At 32.0% G+C, this 24187-nt stretch overlaps 2 protein-coding genes and 1 long non-coding RNA gene across 5 annotated transcripts; 1 reads left to right on the forward strand and 2 right to left on the reverse strand.

Moving 5' to 3' along the window:
- Positions 1-2269: 2269 nt before the first annotated feature.
- On the reverse strand, positions 2270-3849 carry LOC105798616 (uncharacterized). 2 transcript variants are annotated; one of them, XR_008188596.1, is made up of 3 exons: positions 3717-3849; positions 3537-3602; positions 2270-2602 (listed from the first exon to the last, which is right to left on the reverse strand). It is a non-coding gene; the product is annotated as an uncharacterized LOC105798616 (long non-coding RNA). The 2 variants fall into 2 exon arrangements; XR_008188595.1 differs by lacking the exon at positions 2270-2602 and adding an exon at positions 3172-3334.
- A 2823-nt stretch (positions 3850-6672) lies between these two features.
- LOC105797521 (uncharacterized) lies at positions 6673-7221 on the forward strand. The gene is made up of 2 exons (XM_012627480.1): positions 6673-6912; positions 6994-7221. The coding sequence occupies exons 1-2, from the start codon at positions 6673-6675 to the stop codon at positions 7219-7221; spliced, it is 468 nt and encodes a 155-aa protein (XP_012482934.1).
- Positions 7222-14650: 7429 nt separating this feature from the next.
- On the reverse strand, positions 14651-18923 carry LOC105798615 (uncharacterized). 2 transcript variants are annotated; one of them, XM_012628742.2, is made up of 6 exons: positions 18808-18923; positions 18485-18590; positions 17330-17371; positions 17111-17219; positions 15840-16095; positions 14651-15154 (listed from the first exon to the last, which is right to left on the reverse strand). In XM_012628742.2, the coding sequence occupies exons 1-6, from the start codon at positions 18853-18855 to the stop codon at positions 14939-14941; spliced, it is 777 nt and encodes a 258-aa protein (XP_012484196.1). In that variant the 5' UTR covers positions 18856-18923; the 3' UTR covers positions 14651-14938. The 2 variants fall into 2 exon arrangements, with proteins under 2 accessions (XP_012484196.1, XP_012484195.1); XM_012628741.2 differs by having other exon boundaries at positions 17327-17371.
- Positions 18924-24187: the final 5264 nt, after the last annotated feature.

Below are 24187 nucleotides of genomic sequence, written 5' to 3' on the forward strand. Positions count from 1 at the left end.
GATGTCATGACGAGAAAACTCTAATGTCGTGACATCAACTCGCAGGTTTTGAAAACTTTTCAATTAAGTCCTTATCCGACCTCAAGTTAGTAAAAGAGCTTTCATAAGCTCATATAAGACCCGAAAATGATTTTATATTTTATTAAAATGTGTTTTATACCTGAAAGCTTGTTGAATTGATTAAAATGTATTGAAAGTTGTTGTAGTTGCTTCGGTAACAATGTAACATCCTGTAGCTTGGACCCCGTGGTCAAGTCGGGCAAGAGGTGCTACACCCTGTAGTTTTTAAAATTTGAAAATTTATTCTTGACCCAAGCAATGAAATTTAAATATGTTTGGTTAAATTCAATTATTGGTCATGTACTATGCGTACAGTTGTAGATTTTGTCCATATGCTCCAACCAACTCATTCTAAGTCCCTATACTTTTCAAAATTCTAAATTCCAGCCTTGACACAAACGGTAGTCGTTAACTCATTAATTGGATTTTTAGTGAGTAATAAGTGGAAATAACAAGCTGACATAGCATTACACATATGATATTATGTTTGTCACATCAGATTTTGGAAATAGCATAGCTTAACATAATTAATTAAATAGTTATTGTTTTGTGAGGATTGAAATTTTAAATTTTGAAAAATACAATGACTAAAATGACCAAATTAAAGTGTAGAGGTTAAATCCATAATTTTTGTAAAGTATAGGGATTTAATGGCAAAATTTAACCAAATATATTTACAAAGAAGGTGTCAATCGAGGATAATGGAAATAATCATCTTGTTCTCAGGTTATTAGGAATGTAATCTTATGGTTCCTTTTGGGTAACTACACTAGTAGTTACTCAATTATTGCTATTTTTTTTTGGTCACTCAAGATCAAAAATTTTATTTTAGTCACTAACATTATCGACATTTGATATTAACGAAATGCTGACATGACCCTTTTTTATTAGCGTAATAAAAATTTTAATCTTCCAATATTTCTGATTTTTATCAATTTGGTTTTAATTTTAAAAAGTTCAACAAATTTTGCCCTAAATTTTACACATTTTGTCAATTTAGACTTAATCATTTAAAGGTTAAAATATGCCTATAGTCCTTGTACTTTTCAAAATTACCAATTTAATCTATCTAAGTTTTACATTTTAAAATTCAAGTCCAACTATTAACACTGCTTTTTTTTTTTGTTAAATTTGTTGCCGTGATATTTTAAAATAAAAAAATTTACTTGCTTGGTAGTCATGTAATTAAAACAAAGATGAACAATTGGACCTGAATTTTGTACTTATAAAAGTAGAGGAACTAAATTCTTGAAAATACAAGTATAAAGACTAAACTCTTAATTTTTGAAAAGTACAGGGACTATAGGCATATTTTAACCTTATTAAAAATTTAAAACTTTTAAAAATAATATATATATATATATATATTTAAAAGTTTGGTTTTCGATAAAAATACATATGATTTTTATAAAAATATTTATAAATAAATGAATATTTATTTTATAGTTATAGAAAATTACAAAAAATTACAAATATTTTTATGATAATTTCGAAGCTTGCCCTCCTTTTTATCCTGCTTAATGGGAGTGTGGCTCATCAGTAGCAACCTCCATTTTCGCACTTGACTCTTTGAGTATCTCAACAGTAAAGTTAGAAACACCGTCTCTCAAGAGCAAGGGTACATCATACCAAGGAGGAATCTAAGCCAACATTTAATCTCAATTACATCAAAATGCTCCACAAATTCAATTTCAAAGATTTAGAGAAAAGGGGATACCGTTGTATCTACGAAGAAGCCTCTGTAGTCGAGGGTTTCGGGTTCACCTTCATGTTTGATTTGAACCTGGAGGTTATAAATAGCAAATAGAGCATTGAGAAGCAAGCAGGAAGAGGCAGCGACGGTGGAGCTGCGCCCACTCTGGCTGCTGCTGCTGCTATGGTTGATTTATTTTTTTGTAATCACAAAATAGGTATTCATTTATTTATAAATACTTTTATATCTTTTTATATGTATTTTATAAGTATTTTATAGTATTTTATTTATTTTTATTGAAAACTAAAATTTTGAATAATTTTTTTTTTCAAAGTTTTGAAATTTTAAGAATCAAGATTAGATTGATACACTGTAACACCCCAAATCTGACCTAAACGTTATAGTTGTATCTAGAGTGATTACGTAAAATGGATTGAAATCTAGCTTCCATTTATAAAAACAGAGTGAACCTTTGTTTCTTAAAAAGCCCGCTTTATTTGAAAACGTGTTTGCCATACTTATTTAATTAAAACCGTTGTTTGTTTACATTTTCTAAATAAATCGAATATTTTGTAGCGGAAATTCTTAGAACATTATATTTTGGAAAGTCGAGTTTATTTTCTTGAAAATAGTTAATTGCAGAAAAATAATCGTTTTCATAAAGTCGTTCTATCGAGTGTCATGCCAAAAATCCAAAACAAAAACAATCTCAAATGTCTAGAGATACCGAAATTTACAAAACTCTCAAATCAGATTTTTAAATAAATCAAATTTAAGTAAATAGAGTTTACGGAAATGTAGACATAACTGAGCTCCCGTCGCACCGACCCGCTTAAGTCTGAGAGTTACCTGAAAGTGACAGACAAACAGAAAGTGAGTCTTCATAACTCGTGTGTAACTCACAAGAAAACAAAATTTCAGATTTAATTACATGGCAGAACAAATAAAGACATATATCTTATACAGAATTAGAATCATATGCAAATTTAATTTCCTACCCCCATCCGCTACACATCATCTCCGACCATCCCTAGACATCATGTAGGGTCTTAAAAGACCCATCCAGCCCTACACATCACTTAGTGTCGATACGGCACTTTCCAGAATAATCGCAGCAATGCCGCCAGTATAATGGCGAGATATCGCCTCACATAGAACACTTCCTCCACATAATATATGTCCCACCCCATAATCAGATATAAACAAAAATAACATATGCTCAAATTTGCAAATCATACATGCTTGTATAACAAATGTAGAACATGTTTTATACATAACAGATCATACATATCGCATCACAATACATAAATATTATACATATTAAACGCTATTTACGTCAAGTTTCATAATGACATATCAACAAAATTCATGTTTTATAGCTTATATAACTACATACCGACCCCACGGAAGGCCTATAGTTGATCGGGGAGACATGTACAACCCTAGGGAAAAGTTATGAATTTTGGGTCCACACACCTGTGTGTCCCACATGGCCCAAATTGCCCACACACCTATGTGGCGTCGACAATGCCCAATTTTGGCTTTCGTCGTTTGCTGTTTTCTAGATTTTTCGTTACACACCTGATCAAATTCCGACGTAAACCCAAAAATTGAGTATTCCATCAACTAAAAATACCAAACACTTAGAGAATCAGTCACCAATAATGCAACCATTAAGAGGCTAAAGCCCTCAATTCCATTCTAAATACAAAAACATTCCAAGAAAAAAATACGACAAACCCTCAAACATCCATAACAGTTCCAAATTAACATAACCACTTACCCTTGGACGAACAACACTTCTCCAAATCCTAATTCGCCGGTGGATTAAACGTCTCTTGAACTTCACCTAAAACAAACCCATCGATTAACAATGACAAAACACCCAAACACACCTAAACATAACCATCACTAACAAGAGAAACGAATAACGAACAAAAATTAAGGAATGATCATGCCTTACCTTTAGTGCGTAGCCCACAAAACAAGGATTAACGCTTCAAGAATTAATAGTAGCAAAAATTGAAGAATAAAAGAAAGACAAAATAGAAGGGAAAAATCAAATCAAGAAGAAGGCATATTTCGACAACAAAGAAAAGAACAAGCGGTGTGTAAAACAAATAGGGAATGAGGGGTAACCAACTTGAAACAAAACGTGGGAGCAGACTTTGAGAGAATCAAGGAAAAAAATTAAATAAAACCAAATAAGATAATGGTATTTTTTTTTCTATTATTATCCTAAGATATTCAAACATATCTCAATATCTATCTTATACAGTAACGGTATGTAAGGATGAGGATTAATTGGGCAGCTGACCCTGTTAGTTCGTTCTTTGCAAGAGTCGAAGTATAATTTTTTTGCTTTTTAAATAGGATTTTCCCCGCTTAATGGATAAGCATTTGCTACCAATGGAGAATTTTTTCTCATCTTAAATTCCAAGATTGGATTTGCGCCAATGGAAACCATAAATTTCATACACAATAGAAGGATATGGTAGATCTATCTTTTTTAGATAGTGAACGAACGAACCCCATTCTATTCACTGGTACAGATCATTGATACTGAAAAAGTCGTTTCTTTTTTCTCAGCCCATGATCTAAACAAGTCGCACATATACCCTAGTACATGTTCCTCGGCGCTGAGAACATCCCCCAAGAGCAGGGGATTTCGTGACATTTCTAATTGGCTATCTTGCATTTCTAATAAGTTGTTTAATAGTTGGCATACTGAATCATATACATAATAGACTAGTTTAGATCGATCCTAACCAGATGATTCTGAATTACTTCTTTTTCTATTTAATAGATTAATAAAATATTAACCCCTTAGGCTTAAGTTAAGAAGGAAAGGAAGAAGAGGGATTAAATCAATCTTAATTAAATTGTGGATTGGTGTTAAATCGTTGCTATTGCTATATGTTATTTAACTTATTTAACCGCTACAAGATCCACAATTCCATGAGCTTGGGCTTTTGTTGCTGACATAAAAACATCTCTTTCCATGTCTTCGGATACAACCCATAAGGGCTTGCCCGTTTTTTGTACATAAACTCTTGTGAGGCTTTCGCGAAGTTTATGTAGTTCTTCCGCTTCCTAGATAATTTCTCCTGTTTGTGACTCATAAAAAGAATTAGCAGGTTGATGGATCATTACCCTGATCATATAACATAATAAAAGGTTCTTCTAACTCACATAACGAGGCGAGAAGAATAGCTAAAAATAGCTAAAGAATAATAAGAAGAAAAAAAGATAGAATTGTTGAAAATGAAAACAAGCTCATCAAAATGAAAATCTAATAAATCAACTAATTCAAAGTTTGCAAATTAACGATTTTTTGATTCCCGAATATCCAACTCACCAATTAATTCTTTATAACATATTTTATTTGTCTTTGATAAATAAGATAGCAGTCGTTGACGTTTTCCTAAAATTTTACGTAGACCTCTCTGAGATAAATAGTATTTTTTGTGCAATTCCAAATGTAAAGTAAGTCTTCGTATCTTATTGGTGAAACTAACTATTTGAAATTCAACAGACCCCCTATTTTCTTCTTTTTTTTCATTGACGTAGAGATTCAACCATAGAACTAAAACTCTCCAATCACTAAAGTAGATATTTTATTGATAACAAAAGTAACAAAACGTAGACCAAAATTTGTTGATTTTTTAAAAATTAGAATTAAATTGATAGAATTTATGAATGTTGGAGGACTAAATTTGTTACTATGCTAATAAAAAAAAGGGCCAAATCAATTTCATTAATGATTTAATAGAAAGTGACAAAAATATCAAATGTTGAAAACATTAGTGGCTAAAATAGTTGAATATATGTCAAATATGAATGTATAATAGTAATAACTCTCAAGGCAACAAGACTTACTTGGAGCAGTGATTAAAGCTTTCATTATCTTCATGACATGGGTTTAGACCCTATCATTCCCCTCCCTAATATTGTAATAATTAATAAAAAAAGATAAATTACATTGCAACTTACTAACTATGCTAATTCTTTTGGGGTCACCCAATTATAAAAAGTGATAAAATAGTCACTCATGTTTTCGATTTTGTCTTTTTAATCTATTTTTGTTAAGTCGGTGCCATGAAGGTGATGTAGCTTTTATAAATTGTCATAATAACAGAAATTTATATATTATGTCAATTTGATCTAGATTTTAAAAAGTTTAGCTCTCACTCTTTAGACATTATTTCAATTTGGTCCTAATTCTAAGAAGATTTAAAAATTATAAAAATTAAAGTATTTGTAAACTAATTAATATCCAACATGCCTGTTCGAGGTCTGTTTTGATTATTAAAAATTGATTCTCCTCATTGTTTGACATATGTTTTTCAAAATCTCAAAAGCTTCAAAACCAGTTTGGTAAAGGGGAAAAAATAAATCGTCCATGGATCCCATGCAATTCTACTAAAAAAATCCAGGAAAAGGATAAAAATTTGTATAGCAAATTCCAAGAACAAGCTATAGAGTATGTGATGCAAGAGATACAAGAAGATTACAGCAAAGCGTTCCCTTTATACATGAACGCGCTTAACTATTACAAGACCCGTTTGGAATACATGAAGAATCCCAAAACCAGGAAAGTAATTACTTAGAAGTATTATAGTAGTCTAGGAGAGTACATAACCTTATACCCAAGTTATCCATTAAGATGTTGAGATGGAAGAATAAACCAAAGGTTTTGGATATTGCAAGCTGAGATCGACCTAAATCCTTGAACTTAGGGTTTATTTGTTATCTAAATTTGTTTTAATTTGGTCTGAATAGTATTTAATTTTTTTAAAAATGTTATCTATAAAAACAATGTAGTATTTCTTTTGGACAATCTTTGTATTTGTCTAAATTACGTCGTTATTCTCTTTGACCAAGAAAAAATACGACTAGTTTGATCATGTTTTTAGGAAATGTTTTCCAGCTATTTCCTTGTGGTGGAACCTTTAAAAGATGAAAAACGAGCAGAAGTTTTTGGCCTAAACATTAAAGATTGGTTACTTGTGAATCTTTCCAAGCCTGACTACTTCACTCGTTCCTTGGGTGATTGGGATGTTCTCTTTTCTGTTGGTTGTTGCAGCCTGTGGAAAAGACGGAATACTAGAATTTTTAATCCTGATGCTGCTTCTAATGATACTCTCTTGGATTATTGCGTTTGTTATAAGAATGAAGTGGTTCATAACCTTGAGCTTAATCGTCTAGCTTTGAACAGCAGTGTTGTGCAAGGGTGAAAGTATATTTCGTGGTCCCCACCTCCTTTATCTGTCTGGAAAGTGAATGTTGATGGCATCTGTAAACCTGGTCGGTTTCTGGCAACTGCTGGTGTTATAAGAGATTTGAATGGTAAGTGGCTATGGGGCTTTGGTCGTAACATTGGGGTCTGTAATGCATATGAGGCGGAAGTGTTGGGATCTTTGATCAGGCTTGGAAGCGTGGAGGCCGACACAAAATCCTTGAATTAGATTGATTTGCACGGTAAATGGCACCCCATTGCTTAAAGCTATCAAAAAGTTGCTTCAGAGGGAATGATTAGTAGAGGTTATGTAATACCCTTAACCCTTTTTGATCACCGGTCTAAAGTTATGGAGCGTTACCGTATAAATCGGAACAAATAACTTCAAATTATATTAATAATGTAATTTAATATTAATTATTCAAATCTCATACAAATCCAACAAACATACACATTTGGGCCTTAAATTAAACTTTCGAGACCCTAAATGAGACTAATTTGAAATAATTCAAAAAATTTAAGAAAAAGTTAAAAATATAGAAAATAGGGGTCACACGGCCATGTGACATAGCCCAGACCGTGTAATGTTTGAACAATAAGACACACAGCCGTGTCCCAGCCCGTGTCTTAAACCGTGTAACTCACTGACTTAGATCACACGGCCATGTCGTAGGCCGTGTAACTCTCTAACTTGATACACACGGCCGTGTCGCAGACCGTGTGCCAGGCCATGTGGCAGCTCGTGTCTCAAGTCATATGCACAAAAACGTACCTTGAAAACCAAGTTTACCAAATATCCTTACTTGAGACGCAAACCTACCATTTACCAACCAATTTACTTACTCAAAACACACCTAAATAAGACCAAAACATGCCAAAATCACACATAAATCATACAATTCAAATGCTTATACAATGTACCCTTATTGGTACCACAATTAAACATCTAAACTCCATCAAAAAAAAAATTAAACATCTAAACAATTCAACCTCAATGTCATGGTTTCATATTCCAAACATACATCACGTACCTACCATTCAACCATTTCATTCACACTTGAATATACCCAAAAGTTACCAAATCACAAGACATTCACTAAAAACCAAAACACATTTTTATATCATCATGTACCAATTATCATCATAGGATATTAAAACACAATAAAAGCTTGGCACAATTTCAAAATATCTCAAGTTACCAAAATAACATAAAACCCTATACATGCCATTTATAATCATTTCCATATATTTAAAAACTACCAAAATGGATCGATGGATAGAGATAGTGTGATCGTGCTCTGAGATTGATTCCAACCGTTTGAGCTTTCCGATTATCTAAAAAAACACAAAAAAAAAACAACTATATAAGCAACTAGTGCTTATAGTAAGCTCATATAGAGGAACTTAAACTTACCAAACATATTAAGTTAAACAACCAAACATACTTTTGATATAACAAACACGGATTTCCTTCCTTATACACATAACCTTACAAGGTTAATAAGTGTACAATTCACATGTAACTCAAATCAAAGCATGGCATGTATCATATCAATTATTTATATTACATGATTCATTGCTCATATATATATATAATGAATCATCTTTTCCTTACAATTTCACATACCTTTGTAGTCCATATCATTAATCCAAACCATGGTTCGTTTCATATATTCATATATTTATTAAAACTTTATTTTCCCGTTGAACCAAATAGAATAACATTGACTACTCGAAAATTTTTTGTATATCCATTTAATTCTCTAAACATCACAAACATCATTAGTTAACATATTTATATACATATGTAGGATGTAATCTCACCAAAGCATAAATATTCATTACAACTATACTAGACAAAACATTCATCTCACATTCAATCTTATGATAGATACCTCACCCAAAACATGTTAGCTGAATAACAAATGGTTGAAGGATGCCATAGTGTCTTTCAACCATGGTCTTATTCATCTGATTTATGATGCCATATCGTCTTTCAGCTATAGTCTTACTTGTTAGAATCGTGATGCCATAACGTCTTTTAGCTATGGTCTTACTCATTTCCGGTATGATGCCATAGTTTCTTTCAACTATGGTCTTATTCAATTTCGGTATAGTGCTATAGTGTCTTTCAACTATGATCTTATTCGTTTCATTCAAGCAAATAATTTTAATTCACATATATACACAAATAGATAATAAATTTATTGAAACAGCAATTAATTGAATTAACCAAGTTATGAACTTATCTCGACAAATATAGTTGTAAAAACGAAGCCGACGACTAATTAGAAATTTTAGCTTTTCCTCGATTTAAGTCTAGTTGATTCGTTTCTTGATCTTAGGACTCCCCCGGTTACTGCAGTTCCAATCACGACTTTCACTGCTCCGTCAGTGCATAAATTAATCCAGTTCTCGGGCAAAAAAAGAAATGTCCTCGGTGACTGTTGTTTAGACAAGCTTTTTTTTCATGAAAGGAAGCAATGAGTTTTGCCTAGGAGAGCAAATTAATATCTGTCTTTGAAAAACTTAAATGTATCCATAAAGCTGGTAGTTAATCGGCCGGCAAGAGCCACTATTAATCAGTCCAACTTTGAACAACTTAAATGCATTAATAATGTAAGAGATTAAGGCACATTAAACATTAATCCTGAGGATAAAATGCTGAAAATCTAGCATTCTTACGACACTCAAAATCCCACGTTCAACAGCAGAAACAGCAGCGGCTTATAGCATTTAAAACATAAATTTCTCTTCAATTTAGACAGCAACAAACAGTAACAATACATAGCATTAAAATCAATAAACAGCAGCTCAAGTCTTTTTAAACAAGGGAGTCTGTATGCTAATTTCCCAGCATTTGGTCAACATATAACCCTTATAAACAGCAGCCAAATTGTAAAAAAAAAGTCAACCAAACTTCCCTTCATTTAAAACAGCAGTTTATGACATTTAAATCAAGGAATTTATATGCTGAACAACATTAAACACTTCCAATCAACAGTCAAATTTAATAATCCACAATCACACTTTCCTTCATTTACAACATTTAAAATAAGAGAATATGCATGCTGAATTTTCAGCATTTGGACAACATTTCAACATGAAAATTTTCCAGCTTTTCACTTTCAATATTTCGAATATTCAAAAGCAAAAAGAAGTGCACAACTAATCAATTAAAATTTTTTAACTTAATCCAAGGTATATCTTCATGTTAACTCACAATCAACAAGTTATTAAGCAGAAAATACAAATCTCAAGGGCTTACTAAATAAAGCTACCAACTGTCTCAAGAACATAAAAACCATGAAAAATAATTGAGAAATGGACCTACATGCAAACAAAATCCCAAGCTTGTGAATGGTGGTTCGGTGGAAATAGGGTAAAAAAGAAGAAGATGCTACGTTTACTTTTTATTTTATTTTATGTTTTTACACTTTATTTCCTTTTATTTAATCATTATTGTAAATAAATAAAACAATTTCATTTCCAATCTACCTAATGCCGTCCACTATGGAAATTTTATGGTAGATTTGCCATTAAAGTCCTCCTACTTAACAATTTTAACTTTTAACAATAATAACTTACTTTTGTAATTTTTATAATTTAGTCCTTTTCAATTAATTAACTATCTAAACATTAAAATTTTTAACCAATTTTAATATGACCCTAATAATACACGTACATATTTAATAAAATATTTACAGACTCGGTTTACAGAAACGAGGTCTCGTTACCTCATTTTCTAAAACCACTTGACTTTAAAGATTTACCACTTTTACCTAATTATTCGTTCAAATAACATAAATTATCAAATTAATGTTTCCGACACTACTGAAAAGCGGGATGTTACAGGTTAATATTGTGTATCGAGAAGGGAATTGTTGAGTATGACTCTTATTTTAGTCAAATTTGAGAAATAATTTTCTAGCTAAACTTTGTTTATTTGTTTCAATCAAACTCTGATTAGTCTAGATTATTTGACCTATGAATTTAGCCTATAAATAGGCTCTTTTACAACCTTAGAAAAGATACCCATTAGATATTAGAACTCATAACACTTTTGGAGAATTTTGTGTTTACATTTTGAAGGTTCTTTTTTTTTTGGGGTTTCGGGGTTTAGTTTTTATCTTGATCTTTGTACTCTTCGTTCTTTTGACATTATAGTAAAATTAAATTTGCCCGTGGTTTTTTTATCTTCTTTGGAGAGTTTTTTCAACGTTTAATTTGTGCTTTCAATTTCTCAATTTCTTCCGCTATTTTTTACTTGTTCGTTGTTTAATCAGGTATCATAGCTAGTTCAATTTTCATAGATCAACCCGTTCAAAGATGGCAACAAGAAGGTTTGACATTGAGAAGTTTGATGGTGTCACAAATTTCAATCTGTGGCAAGTTCGGATGATGGCAATTTTAGTTCAGACCGGCCTAAAAAAGGTCGTTACGGGGAAAAATCTTGAGAATCTAGACCAGTCAGAATGGGAAGAGCTTGATGAAAAGGCCTTGTCTGCAACCCAGTTGTGCCTCGCGAATAAGGTATTGCAGGAGGTATTGATAGAGAAGACCCCATTCACCTTGTGGAAAATGTTAGAAACTCTTTATGCGACTAAGTTTCTAGTTAACCGTTTAGTGTTGAAACAACGTCTATTTACGTTTCGCATGAACGAATGTGAGTTTCTTAGATATCACATCAGTCAATTCATTACCCTTTTAAATTATTTAAATAACGTTGAGGTTTAAATTGACGATGAAGATCAGACTATGCTATTATTGTGTTATTTACCCCCTTCATACAAGTCTTTCAAGGAGGCCCTGATTTATGGTAGAGACAAACTCTCGTTCGAGGATGTGTAGAGTCATTTGTTGAGTAAAGACAAACTCGACAATGAGTTTGGTTCGGATAGCAAGGAAGATAGGCAAATTTCCATTTTGGTAGCATCAAAGAAGCAAGATAAAAATGTGTCGCTATTGTAAGAAGTTAGGTCACGTCAAAGCAGATTGTTATAAGCTGTGAAATAAAAGGGCTGCTGAGAGTAACGAGGAAGATGTAACTGGTGCTAATTTGACTGACAAAAGTAGTGATGACTTCTTGTTAGTGTCAACGAGCAAAAGCTCCGAGCTTACGTCCGAGTGGATCCTAGATTCGGGATGTTCCTTCCACATGTGTCCCAATAGAAAATGGTTCTCCACATATAGTTCTAATAAAGGTGGAGTTGTGCACATGAGAAACGATTCATCTAGTAAAGTAATTGGTATCGGTACTGTTAAAATTAGGATGCATGATAGGACGATTAGGGCACTCTCAAATGTCAGGTATGTACCTGATGTACGAAAGAATCTCATCTCCTTAAGTATTTTAGACTCGAAAGGTTGCAGAATCAACATCGAGTTGAGCAGCATTTGTCTCGTGGGGCTTTCGTTTTGTTAAAAGGTAAAAGATCTGACAATATTTATATTTTGTAAGGTTCTACAGTGACCGGTGAAATCAGACATCCTTCGTCCGTTACGAAGTCAAAGTCAAATCGTTTGGAGCGAAAACAACTTGGTCATAAGAGGGAAAAATGTATGATCATTTCATTGAAGAGAATTTCTCCTTTGGATGTAGGTTTTGAAAAGTTAGGGCACTGTGTTCGTGAAAATCAGACCTAGGTTAGTTTTGATTTAGCAGTGTACAAGTCGAAGGTTAGAAGTCTTCCAGTTTCTAAGTATAGGTTCGACTCAATTAATTCCCTGCATAATTCAAGATAGTCCCGTGGCGGGCTTTGGCAAAGATGCGTTGTGGAAATATGAGTCAAGGTGGAGATTTGTTGAGTATAACTCCTATTTCAGACAAATTTGAGAAATAATCTTCTAGTTAAATTATGTTTATTTGTTTCAATCAAACTCTGATTAGTCTAGATTATTTTATTATTATTTGACTTATAAATTTAGTCTATAAATATGCTCCTTTACAACCTTAGAAAAGACACCCATTAGAGATTAGAACTCATAACACTTTTGGAGAATTTTGTGTTTACGTTTTGAGGGTTTTTTTGTTTTGTCGGGTTTCAGGGTTTAGTTTTTATCTCCATCTTTGCACTCTTCGTTCTTTTGCCATCATAGTAAAATTATATTTGCCCGTGGTTTTTTATCCTCTTTGGAGAGGTTTTTCCATGTTAAATTCGTGTGTTCAATTTCTCAAATTCTTCCGCTATTTCTTATTTGTTCGTTACTTAATCGAGTTGATCTCCAACATGAAACGACTTGGTGATTGTTTAACCAACATGTTGCAGACTTTCCTTTGGGTTTTTATTGTTGAGCTCAACCTTTGGATGCTGTTATGAATTTGCTAAATGAGGATGCTGTTCGCTTAGCATTACCAAGACCGGTTGCATTGTAGTTTTTTGCTTTTCTTCCGTTATTGTAAAGAAAAAGAAAAAAAAAAATTTCCGTCACATTTATTATAGGGATGAAAAGGAAAACAAAATAAAGGCACCTTAATATAACTTTTAGTTTTAAAATTTTACAACTAGGTTTAATTTTGTATTTGTAGTTTTTAATTTATTTTGATACTTGAATTTAATAATTAATTTTATTTTTTCGTAAGCTTGGTAAATATAAATGTTTGATAACGTGGTATTATCTCGAATATCACATCATCAAATATTAATAGTATATAAGTTCAAATTTTAAAATGGACCTAATTTTCAAGTTCATGTATCAAAGTGGACAAAAAATATAAATGCCAAAGTGAACCTAATTGTCAAGTTTAGGGATTAAAAGTTATAGTAACCCTTTTCTTCAAAGTAGTTAAGTTAGTTTTAGATATTACACAAATATATTTATTATCTTTACTATTATTTAAGCCCTTAGTTAAGTTGATGTCACGAGTCAATTGAACACCAACTTGGTTAGGAAAATTACTTTGATGTCTTTACGTAATTAAAATAAGTTATATTATTCGATGATATTTTAGTTTTTTTAAATCAATAAAAAGTTGCATGTGATTAGATTTGATCTCGTGTGATCAAGATCAATAAAATATTAATTTTACCATTAAACCAAAACTTTATTTTATTATAATATTTACATTTTAATTGTATTATGCATAACTCGTAAATTGAATATATTGATAATATTGTTGATTGAGTTGGTGCCATAAGCCACTTAACGTGATGTATTTACGTGATTAAATTTCATTTCTCACATTTTCATTTTTTCATTTTAATATTTTTATATTTCATATGTTATTATTAATTAGTTTTAAATCAAACGTTTCATTATTTAGTATATGTTATTTTTAAACTAGCACTTGTATTTTAAGTACGTAATTTCCACACACATACGTGTGTGATAAAATTCTAGTATAAATTAAGAATTTATACAAACATAATTTTAAGTAATTTTCAACTCAATGACAAAATGAAGTTTAGGTTAAGTAATTATCAACTCAATGACAAAAATAGGAAAATTTATGTTTTATTCTGACTCTCTATAATAGTTTTCACTTATACAACATTCATAGTTTTAAATTATATTCTTTATTAAATTAGTTCTCTAAAATTTAAAGTAAAATTATAATTATTCATATAAAAGAAAACCTATTAATTATAGTTTATTAAATAAAAACCAACATTTTATTTGAAATAAGGGATTATTTGGGTGCTACTAAAAAGAATTACTGAGAAACAAAAACAGAATTAGGGGACTTATTTCATAAAAGTGAAAGAGTTAACCTACATATTTTTTGTAACCCACAAATAAGGTCGGCACGTTTGGTGCAATTGCCCATCAAAGTCCTTATTTGAGTAGTCTCAGAAACTATTTAATCTTCAACCGACCAATTTGAAAGATTTAATCCTAATTCACTCGGTGCCTCAAATGTTTAGCACCAAATCAACCCTTTAGGTTAACTCCTCCTTAACTCTTTTTTTTTTTTCTTGTGTGTGTACTAAAAATTAACTTAAATGTCACATTACATCAAACTTAGAATACTTATTATCATGCGAGCTCGATGAAGCCTCCTGATGATGCAATCGACGCCTTCGATTAGCTCTCCTGTGTGCACGACTCTGTGCTCTGCTTGACATACTTGAGGGAGTAGAGTGATGAATCTCCTCCGATGTAGCCGTATAACCAAAAACACAATCTAGTGGGTCTGCCATTAGATCAAAACCAGACTTCACCTGGAATAACAGGGCAGTTAGAGAAATTTGTTGAGTCAAAATAATAAATGTTAATCTGAAAAATTGCTACATTACATTAACAACATATACATACAGCATAATCACCAAACATTGGGTTCTGAACGTCATAACAAGCAAGCAAAACAAATGAAAAGAACCGAGTTCATTATACATGCTCAATAACAATAAAAACAGGTTAAGGGCTTAAATGACACATTTGTGCTAGCCAGCTACTCAGGTACGACTTGAAGAAAACTCAAATTCGGCTAGATCATTGTCAAGTCAAGCTATCAAGAGAGCTGAATTCGAGCATCTAAACGCTTGACTTGTGTAGCTTATGAGCCTAATTGAACTTTTATTTTTAATATATATAATTTTAGTTTTAATTAAACTGAAAATTTTAATTTAAACTCGAGCTCAAACATAAATAATCAAATTTGAAGTCAAGCATGAGAATCAAGCTCATGTTATTTACTTGGTAAACAAGCCTAATCAACCGAGCTCTAACAGTTCAACCTTTTATCTCAAATCAAGCTCCCGCTGTTCTAACAGCTAGAGCTTTGCTCGGTTCGATCACAACCCTATTTAAAAGTCTCTGTTATATGTATCTAAATGCACCTTCTTGTACAACTTCATTATAAGGTTATAATGATGCCACAATGCCAAGGAAGTTTAGAGCACTAACAGGAACTTGCTCAGACTTCAAATCTGTCTTTTTTCTGTCAAAGTTATTGTGGATATCACTGGGGCTGCCCTTATGGGAGACATCCTGAAAATCGCCATGAGTGCCTTGATCCTGATCAACATTATCACCAAAGAAATTTCGATAACGCCACCTTAATTTTGGCCCTGACGTTGAATCATCAAATACTTCCTCTAAATAGAAATGTTTAGAGATAAGTCTCATCTTCCAAGTATCATGCCGATATTTCTTCACTATTCTGTATTCGACATCCAGCTTATGAATAAAAAACTTTAGTAAAAGTAACTGTAAACAAATATATTAACATGCGCCAATAGGACATATAAGTGAGTGTCAAGAACATAGAGAAGGAATCATTGACTGTTTTAAAGTACAGTAAAAGATGCATAACTTGAATCAGCATTTGTTTAATCCGACAGTGTGTGTGCAACTTGAAAAAAGTATGAAACAACATGAAGAGCAAAGACTTGAGTCACCATCTGATGCAATTTCGTAGCCTATATTGTTCCAACTCTTCAATTGTCTTGAAGTACCCATATCTAACACCCGTGTCTGAAGCATATCCAGACATAGATGTGGAGATTAGACCATCCAAGACCCCTCCAAATACATGAAAAACATTTTTTTTTTAAAAATGAATATAACCGTGCCAAATACATACCTGTACCCAAAACTAACACCCTAGTCCAAGTAACATGATAGTATCAAAATTTTTGTTTAAAACCTTCATCCCCTAAAGAAAAGAAAATTTTTAAAATGACTAAATGTGAATTAACCATAAGCAGATACTCCCAGAACATCAGCACCCATATTACATATTCAAAACGAAAAAGAAGTACAAAAGAGAAAATCATCTTCACCCAATGAAAATGAACTACTCAAATCAACTCTTTGTTCACCTAAAGAAATATACACCCAAATCTATGAAGCATTAAAATGATTAGTCCAAGAAAATGACATTTAGTTTACTTGTTGATTTAATGCTTGTAGAATTTATACTTTAATCCAAACCTTATAAGTCTCCAGCATTTCAGAATGCAAATTACAGACATATTCAACTGTAAATGCAACATATGATCAATAAATCTGAGGAAAGTTGAGCCTGTTAACTTAGTAGAGCATCCAAGAGAGCATGTATTTCTAGTCACCATATTTCTGATATGTCTATGAATCCATTAAAAGATGATTATTTTTCATATTACTTTAACTAGAAAATTTCAAAACGAAAAAGCAAATAATACATAATTACATACATATTTGCTAATTCACTTTGCATCCGAGTTCCGTCTAACGCAAGAATATGGTCAACACTCGAATCTAGTGAATTCCCAAATTTCCAAAATCCAAGTATTACGGCAGCTCCTGCACAAAGTAAAGAATCTATTGTCATTAAAATAATAGTTGTAATGAGTGCATTGGCATGTTCATACATGTCAGTGGTGAGCATGATCAGCCAGAGAGAGAATTACCACCAGAGAGGTTTACCCGAAGTAGCCTATTCAGCTTCCATGTTGCTGCCAGAAAGAATAAAAAAAAATTATCAGAAAATCGTGAAATAGAATATTCAAAGTAGAATAGAAAGGGAAAAGACACTGCGAGTGTATGGAGTCAACAAAGAAGTTACCTTCATAAGTAACTTACTATCCAATTGAAGATCCATTAAAGAATACAAAGGATCACTAGACAACATTCTGGAAAAGCCCAACTTGTAGACAATTACTTACTGACCAAACTTCTCTTTAACGCTTGGACATGAAATCATTCTTGAGAAAGCAATTGTATTGTCAAAATAGAACTATTATCAAATTAAAATCCTTAGCTAAACAAGCTATCTATTTAAAGTTGTAGCTAACCATAAAGGACGATGACAAATGCATATTGCCCCTAATAGTGCTTACAAAGAAAAATTAGTTTGAATTTTTTTTTTAAAAGAAGAAGGAATTTTACAAATGTCGATTGTGCCTGCCATATCTTTTTTAATAATGTTCAGTTATTCATAGTCTTGAAGCTTGAACCACAGTAAGAGAAACTTCAGGATTCAAAGACCCCAGAGTTATGAACCTAGTTCATACATGCAACAACATTTCGAGTTTTATCTAAAATTGAAGTTCAAAAAAACAAAGATCTAACAATAATACTAAACAAAACATCATTCATTGCAAAAGACATGGTCTTTTAATCTATGTTGCTCCTACTCTTAATATACTTTTAAGTACTCATATATGATACATGTATCTGCCGACTAAGTCCTAGCTCGGTTGGCATCGGCATTTTTGTCAACACAAGAGGACATGGACTCAAGCATGCTGAAGCGCGTTGATCCTCCTATTTAAGGGTTGGGAGGGGATATGGGTGCTTCTAAGCATTGTATCAAAAAAACATCTGATACATGTATCCAGCACATTTTCAAACATGGGTTTGTTGGTATGACCCTACAAGGATCTCCAAAAACGGAAAGACAGAAACAATTGATTATATCCATGTCAGTCACAAACCTATATTCAATACTCCCACTCAAGTCCAAGAAACATAATTAAACACAATCATGCTGGGGCTTATGCTTGGTATATTAAAACCCATGTGATTTCAAAACAAAGAACCAAAAACAATGAGCAAAACATAGATACCTGCCCAAACAAGACCACCACCAGCAATTACACCAGCCGTGAAATGATTAAGAGCCGAGGACTTACACCTTTGAAAAATGTTTTCTTCTTGTCGGGTCAATTGTTCCTAAGAGAAAGAACCCATACTTTTAAGCAATTTTAAGGACTTACATCATGCAAACATCGATATCTTTGCGACAAGAAATTGTTAGTATCACAAGACAACTTATACACAAATTAACAGTTCTGAAACAACTTTATTGGTTATAATCGACGATTTAGGGACCCAAATATGGAGGGAAAAAGAATGAGGGGAAATGAAATTAAAACGAAATGAAGAGTACCTTTCGGGATCGTAGATTCTGCTCAAGCTCAAACAAAGCGTCACCCATTTTCCTCCAAATTCAGCTGCTGTTGTTTTTTTTTTTTTTTTTTGAGTTGGGTGATGATAATGATAATGACCGATGAGGGCCGACAGACTTGTCCTGAAACTGTACGAAAAGGGAGCTTGTTCATGTTTTTGGGCTGTGGCCCAGTTTTGTTTATTGGTTTGGTCTTGGAATCTTCGAGGAGTGATCCATCAATTTTGTTAATTCCATTTTTTTTGTGAAAATTTAATTCCATTTTAAATTAGATTAAAGTATCATGTAAGCTTCTAAACTAGGAGTCAAATTATATTTTTTTATTTTTAATCAAAAGATATAAACTAATCATTGTACATTGGATTAAAGAGAAAATTGATTTTTTTTGGTTAAAAATTTCATCCATTTGTATTGTTAAAAATTGACGTGGTTAATAGAATAATCAGACAATGACATGCAACGTGCCATTTATACCTCATTGACATAAAGGGGCCAATTTTTAACAGTACAAAATGGATGAATTTTTAACAAAATGACCAATTTTCTCTTTGATCTAATGTATGGTGACTAATTTACCCATTTTTGAGTAAAGAGAGTATAATGCAATCTAACTCCTAGTATACGAGCCTCTATGGTAAATTTACTAATTAGAAAGCCACTTGGAATTGAATTTAGCTGAAATTATTTAATTTTACATGTAAGAGATGTTTGAACAACTACTATAATTAGTGGACTATAAAAAAAGGCTTAAATAGAAAATTGGGCCTTAAATTAAAGTTTTTCTCACTTAGGTATCTAAACCTTTTTTTTGTCAAAAGTGGTACCTAAATTATGATTTTGTTACTATTTCTAATACAATCATTTTATGACATACGTTACTATAATTAAATTAAAAAAATTAAATTTTAATAAAATAAATAAAATAATATCATTTAAGAATATTTACAACTTTCTCATCCATTATCTTCTTCACCTCTTCGTCTCTCCCTTAAACATCAATTGCTTCAAAATCATATATCTATGTTTTTCATGAAAGTTTTATTCTTTTTGTGTGGTTTATCAACAACGAAGGAGACATGGAAGAGGATGTGGTGGTGATGATGAAGGTCGGTTCACCCTGGTAGGATGGAGAGCCAGAGGAGTAAAGTGAGCAAGGAGCTTGGGAGTACAAAAGAGTATACTGAGGACAATAAAGTGGCTAGAACACTTAAGGATCGACCCTTTCTTCATTGTGTTGTGGAGTATTTATAGGGGAGGTCCCATGTTTGGTAGTGGTAACATAGTGATCTTGCTATCAGACCATTATTGTGGGATGTATGGGAAGGATGTCTGTGATGGGACACATTTTGTGTAACACTACATACATGACTTGATTGTCGGGTCTGAGCTACGGAAAGTCACATTCGTTGCTGGAGCAACTACGATAGATTATATACAATTTTCACCATTAATCAATAAGCTACATGGTTTATATACATAAAACACGATATATAATCATTCTTGGGCCATATATGAGCTTACGAAAGCTCATACCATCTTGAGGCCAAATGAGGACTAAAATGAAAAGTTTTCAAAACATCTCAGGTGGATGTCGCGACTTCCAAGGCTTGGTGTGGTGAGTTTGAAGACAGTAGCCAAGCTTCCCAACCTGAGGACCAATTTGTAAAGATTTCAAAATAAAATAGAGTCGACATCGTGGCCTCAAATAGGGGACATTACAACGAGATAACATGATGTCGCGATATTCAGGGTGTGAAGTCGTGCGACTTTCATGATAATCCACTAACTACCAAGTTTCATATGCTTCAACCTAACCCAATTCAATCATATTTGGCCCTAAGGCCTCAATCAACAATTCAACACAATTAAAACATGTTCAAAACACAATTGTCAAACTATTAAAACCATTTCTAAGCATGACCAAAACCAATTCCACATATCCACAACTTATATACAATCATTTTTGGCCATTTACAATTTGAAACAAGGTAACCTTAGGTACATGTCATTAACAAAATGGAAAAAGCTATACAAACTTATTTGAGTCAGAAACTACGATCTGGATGCCGAGCTTACCTCTCGGGGTTTTGAGAAATACTTATACCTGTGCACAGAATAAACAAACCGTACCTTGAACAATAAAGCTTAATGGTACTTTCATGATTCAAGACAATATGATATAACATTAACATGTTGACATGATGCAAACAAACTCAATGTCTAACTAATACATATCCTATAATGCCAACCAACTCATAATTATAAACATATGAGAGTATACATATACCAATTGGCAAACCAATACATTTAACATTGCAATAGAAATGATCAATTCTAATTACATGCCAAACACCTATCTTAAAGCCTTTTTAATATTCAATACTAATCATAAATCAAATATTTATATTCTTAACATTATGGCATATAATCCCATATCCACCCCACATTAATAAACCATTTATGGATCATTCAATTCTCTTTCTAGAGTCTATCAACTCATTCGGAATTGTTTCAACCCCCATGGCTTGTTTAAATTAATTCACATAGAAGTTCACATAATTCATTCCAATACCATTCTATTATCGATCTATTTCATTACATTTTCAAGTTTTTCAATTCCAATTATAATGTTATACACGATGGAACCCTAGCAAAATGGACTTGGATACATGGGTAAACTACACCACACCAGGGAACCGGAGTGCATAGCCTATAGTCATCAAATGCTAGATCTTGATATAATCTGTAATGATCTCTGTACAATCACATATCCCATACAAGCGCACATATGACCCTATTGGCATGCCAATTATATCCTAACCTTTTACTAAGTTTACATAGGCATCAATTTTACATATATGCATTACCATACCTGTAATCATTCTTATTTGTATATTCATACCCTATGTTCGGTCACATATGCCATTTCGTACCCTGTACACTATTCTATTGCATAGTAATCATTTATCAAATATCATTTCAATTCAATCCCAATCATATATAAATATATATAATTTCACATCCAATTTCAGAATCATATTTCAATCCATCATCAAGAAACATGTATTACATGTTATACAACATTTTTCTATCCATTTACCATATCACATAACAAAATTCAAATATTTCTTGCCATTTTCATTTTATTCATTTTATTCCTTTATTTCGATATCCCACATCAAACTCAATTAAAACAATTTATATTATCGCTATATACTTACCTCAATGATCAATCAAGCAATCAACATGTATATGCAAGCAATTAAATCTATCTTGAATCATAAAAGCACAAACCAAGATTCCCGAGTCACTCATCGATAACTTTCACTTTTCCTTTCCCACTTAACGATTCCACGTCGACGTTAGTTACGTACAATAACAAAACATATAACACTATCAATTTTTAACCAATTCAAAACCAAATAAAAAAATCATGCATATTTTTTAATTTATTCAGTTTAGTCCCTAAACCTAAGACAAGCATAACTTTCAATTTAAAACTTCATATTAAAATCTAATTTCACATTTATTCATTAGGGACCTTATACATTCTATTCCTACCACAACTTTATAACAAATTTTCATTTTATTCAATTTGGCCCCTAATGTACAAAGTTAACAATTAAGCTTTACAATTCAGTCCTTTTCATAATCTATGCTTAATTTCTATCAATTTCAATCCAAATTATTCAATTTCTCAAGAATGGGAACTTGTCAAAGTTTCAAAAATTGATCAAATTGATACATGAGCTAGCTAAACCAAGCTCTCATGATTCAGTTTCCATAAAAATCAAAGAAAAATGGCTTAGGGACTTACTTGAATTTTTGGCCGAAGGGAGCTTTCAACAATGGAGGTTTTTTTTCTTTTCTTTTTTCTCGATGGTGGAAAAAGATGAATTCATTTTCATCTTTCTTTCCAATAAATTGGCTACATATATACTAATGCTTAATCTTAATTAATTTTGCTAATTAAGGCTAATTACACTAATTAATCTATATTATTTTCTTTAATCATAATTATACAAATTAATTAGCGATCATCATCTTCCACTATCCACTATTTAGTATTGGTTTATCAACCATTTTAGTCCTTTGGACAATTGCTATCTAAGTCCCTAAGCCTTTTTCTAATTAAAAATCTATAAAGATTGGAGTTTTATAATCTAGTCTTTGGGACTTAATTAACCACATTGTTTCCTAAATTAATTAACTAAATTCTGTAAATATCCTTATTTACTATTTACGAACTTGGTTTACAGAAACAAAGTTTCGAAACCGCAATTTTCGACACCATTAGAAATTGGGTCATTACATTTTGTCATTCCTTTTAAGTTGTGGTGCAGAGTTGGTGGCCTAAAGAATCACGTTCTTAATAGAAGAACAGGTGTCTTGAAGAATGGGTGGACGATAACCTTTTGAAAAAAATGGGTGGCTAGCTAGTGGATGAGAACATTCTGATAGAAACGAGTGGCTAGCTTGCAAGAATGGTTGATCCCCCCAAGGAAAGTGAGAGGTTAAGTAGAACCAAACCTTCCAAGTTACTGGTCTTTTAAGGACTAACCGGTCGATAAAGAATGGAAGGGTGCCTCTCAGGCAACTTGTTGTGCTTCCATGTGTCCTAAGTTAGAGAGGGTATGTAACAACCCATTTTTAGTGGTGTCAGAAATAGTGGTTTCGAGACCACAATTCTAACAAGCGAGTCAGTAAATATTATTAATTTAATATTTTCAAGTATTTATTAAAGTCATACTAAATTGTGGTTAAGTAATTTTAACGTTTAAATAGTTAATTAAATAAAAAGGACTAAATCGTAAAAGCTACAAAATTTAAATTCTATTAGATAAAGGTGCTAAATTGTTAAATTAATAAAGTCATAAGGTTTTATGTGGCAATTATACCATAATCAAATGGTATACATGGTTAGTGCTTTAATTTAGCTAATTTATATGTTATAATTAATAAATTAAATACGGTTAAGTTAAAATATAATAAATAAAAGCATGCATGTCAAATATTTTTATGTTCTTCTTCCCCATAACCGAATACCATCATTTTTTAGGCCAAGGAGGTTCGGTCAAGCTCTCTCATTTGCATGTGTATGTATTTGAGGTTCATTTTCTAATAATTTTTTATGTTTTTGTGATTGTTTTAGCTTAATCTAGCTAACCCGGGGGTCAATTTATAAAGCTGTTAAAAGTTTAGGGACTTGCTATAAATGATTTAGGTGTGTTTGTGAACTTAATTGATTAGATTCTTGAGTATAATAGATAAATAGAAATATTTTGTTAAGTAATTGTTAGTAATTTTAATGTTTAGTGATTAAATTATTTAAATAGTAAAACTTCATGTAAATATTGTGAAA

Source organism: Gossypium raimondii, chromosome 9 (genome assembly GCF_025698545.1).
Source record: "Gossypium raimondii isolate GPD5lz chromosome 9, ASM2569854v1, whole genome shotgun sequence".
NCBI classification, from domain to species: Eukaryota; Viridiplantae; Streptophyta; class Magnoliopsida; order Malvales; family Malvaceae; genus Gossypium; species Gossypium raimondii.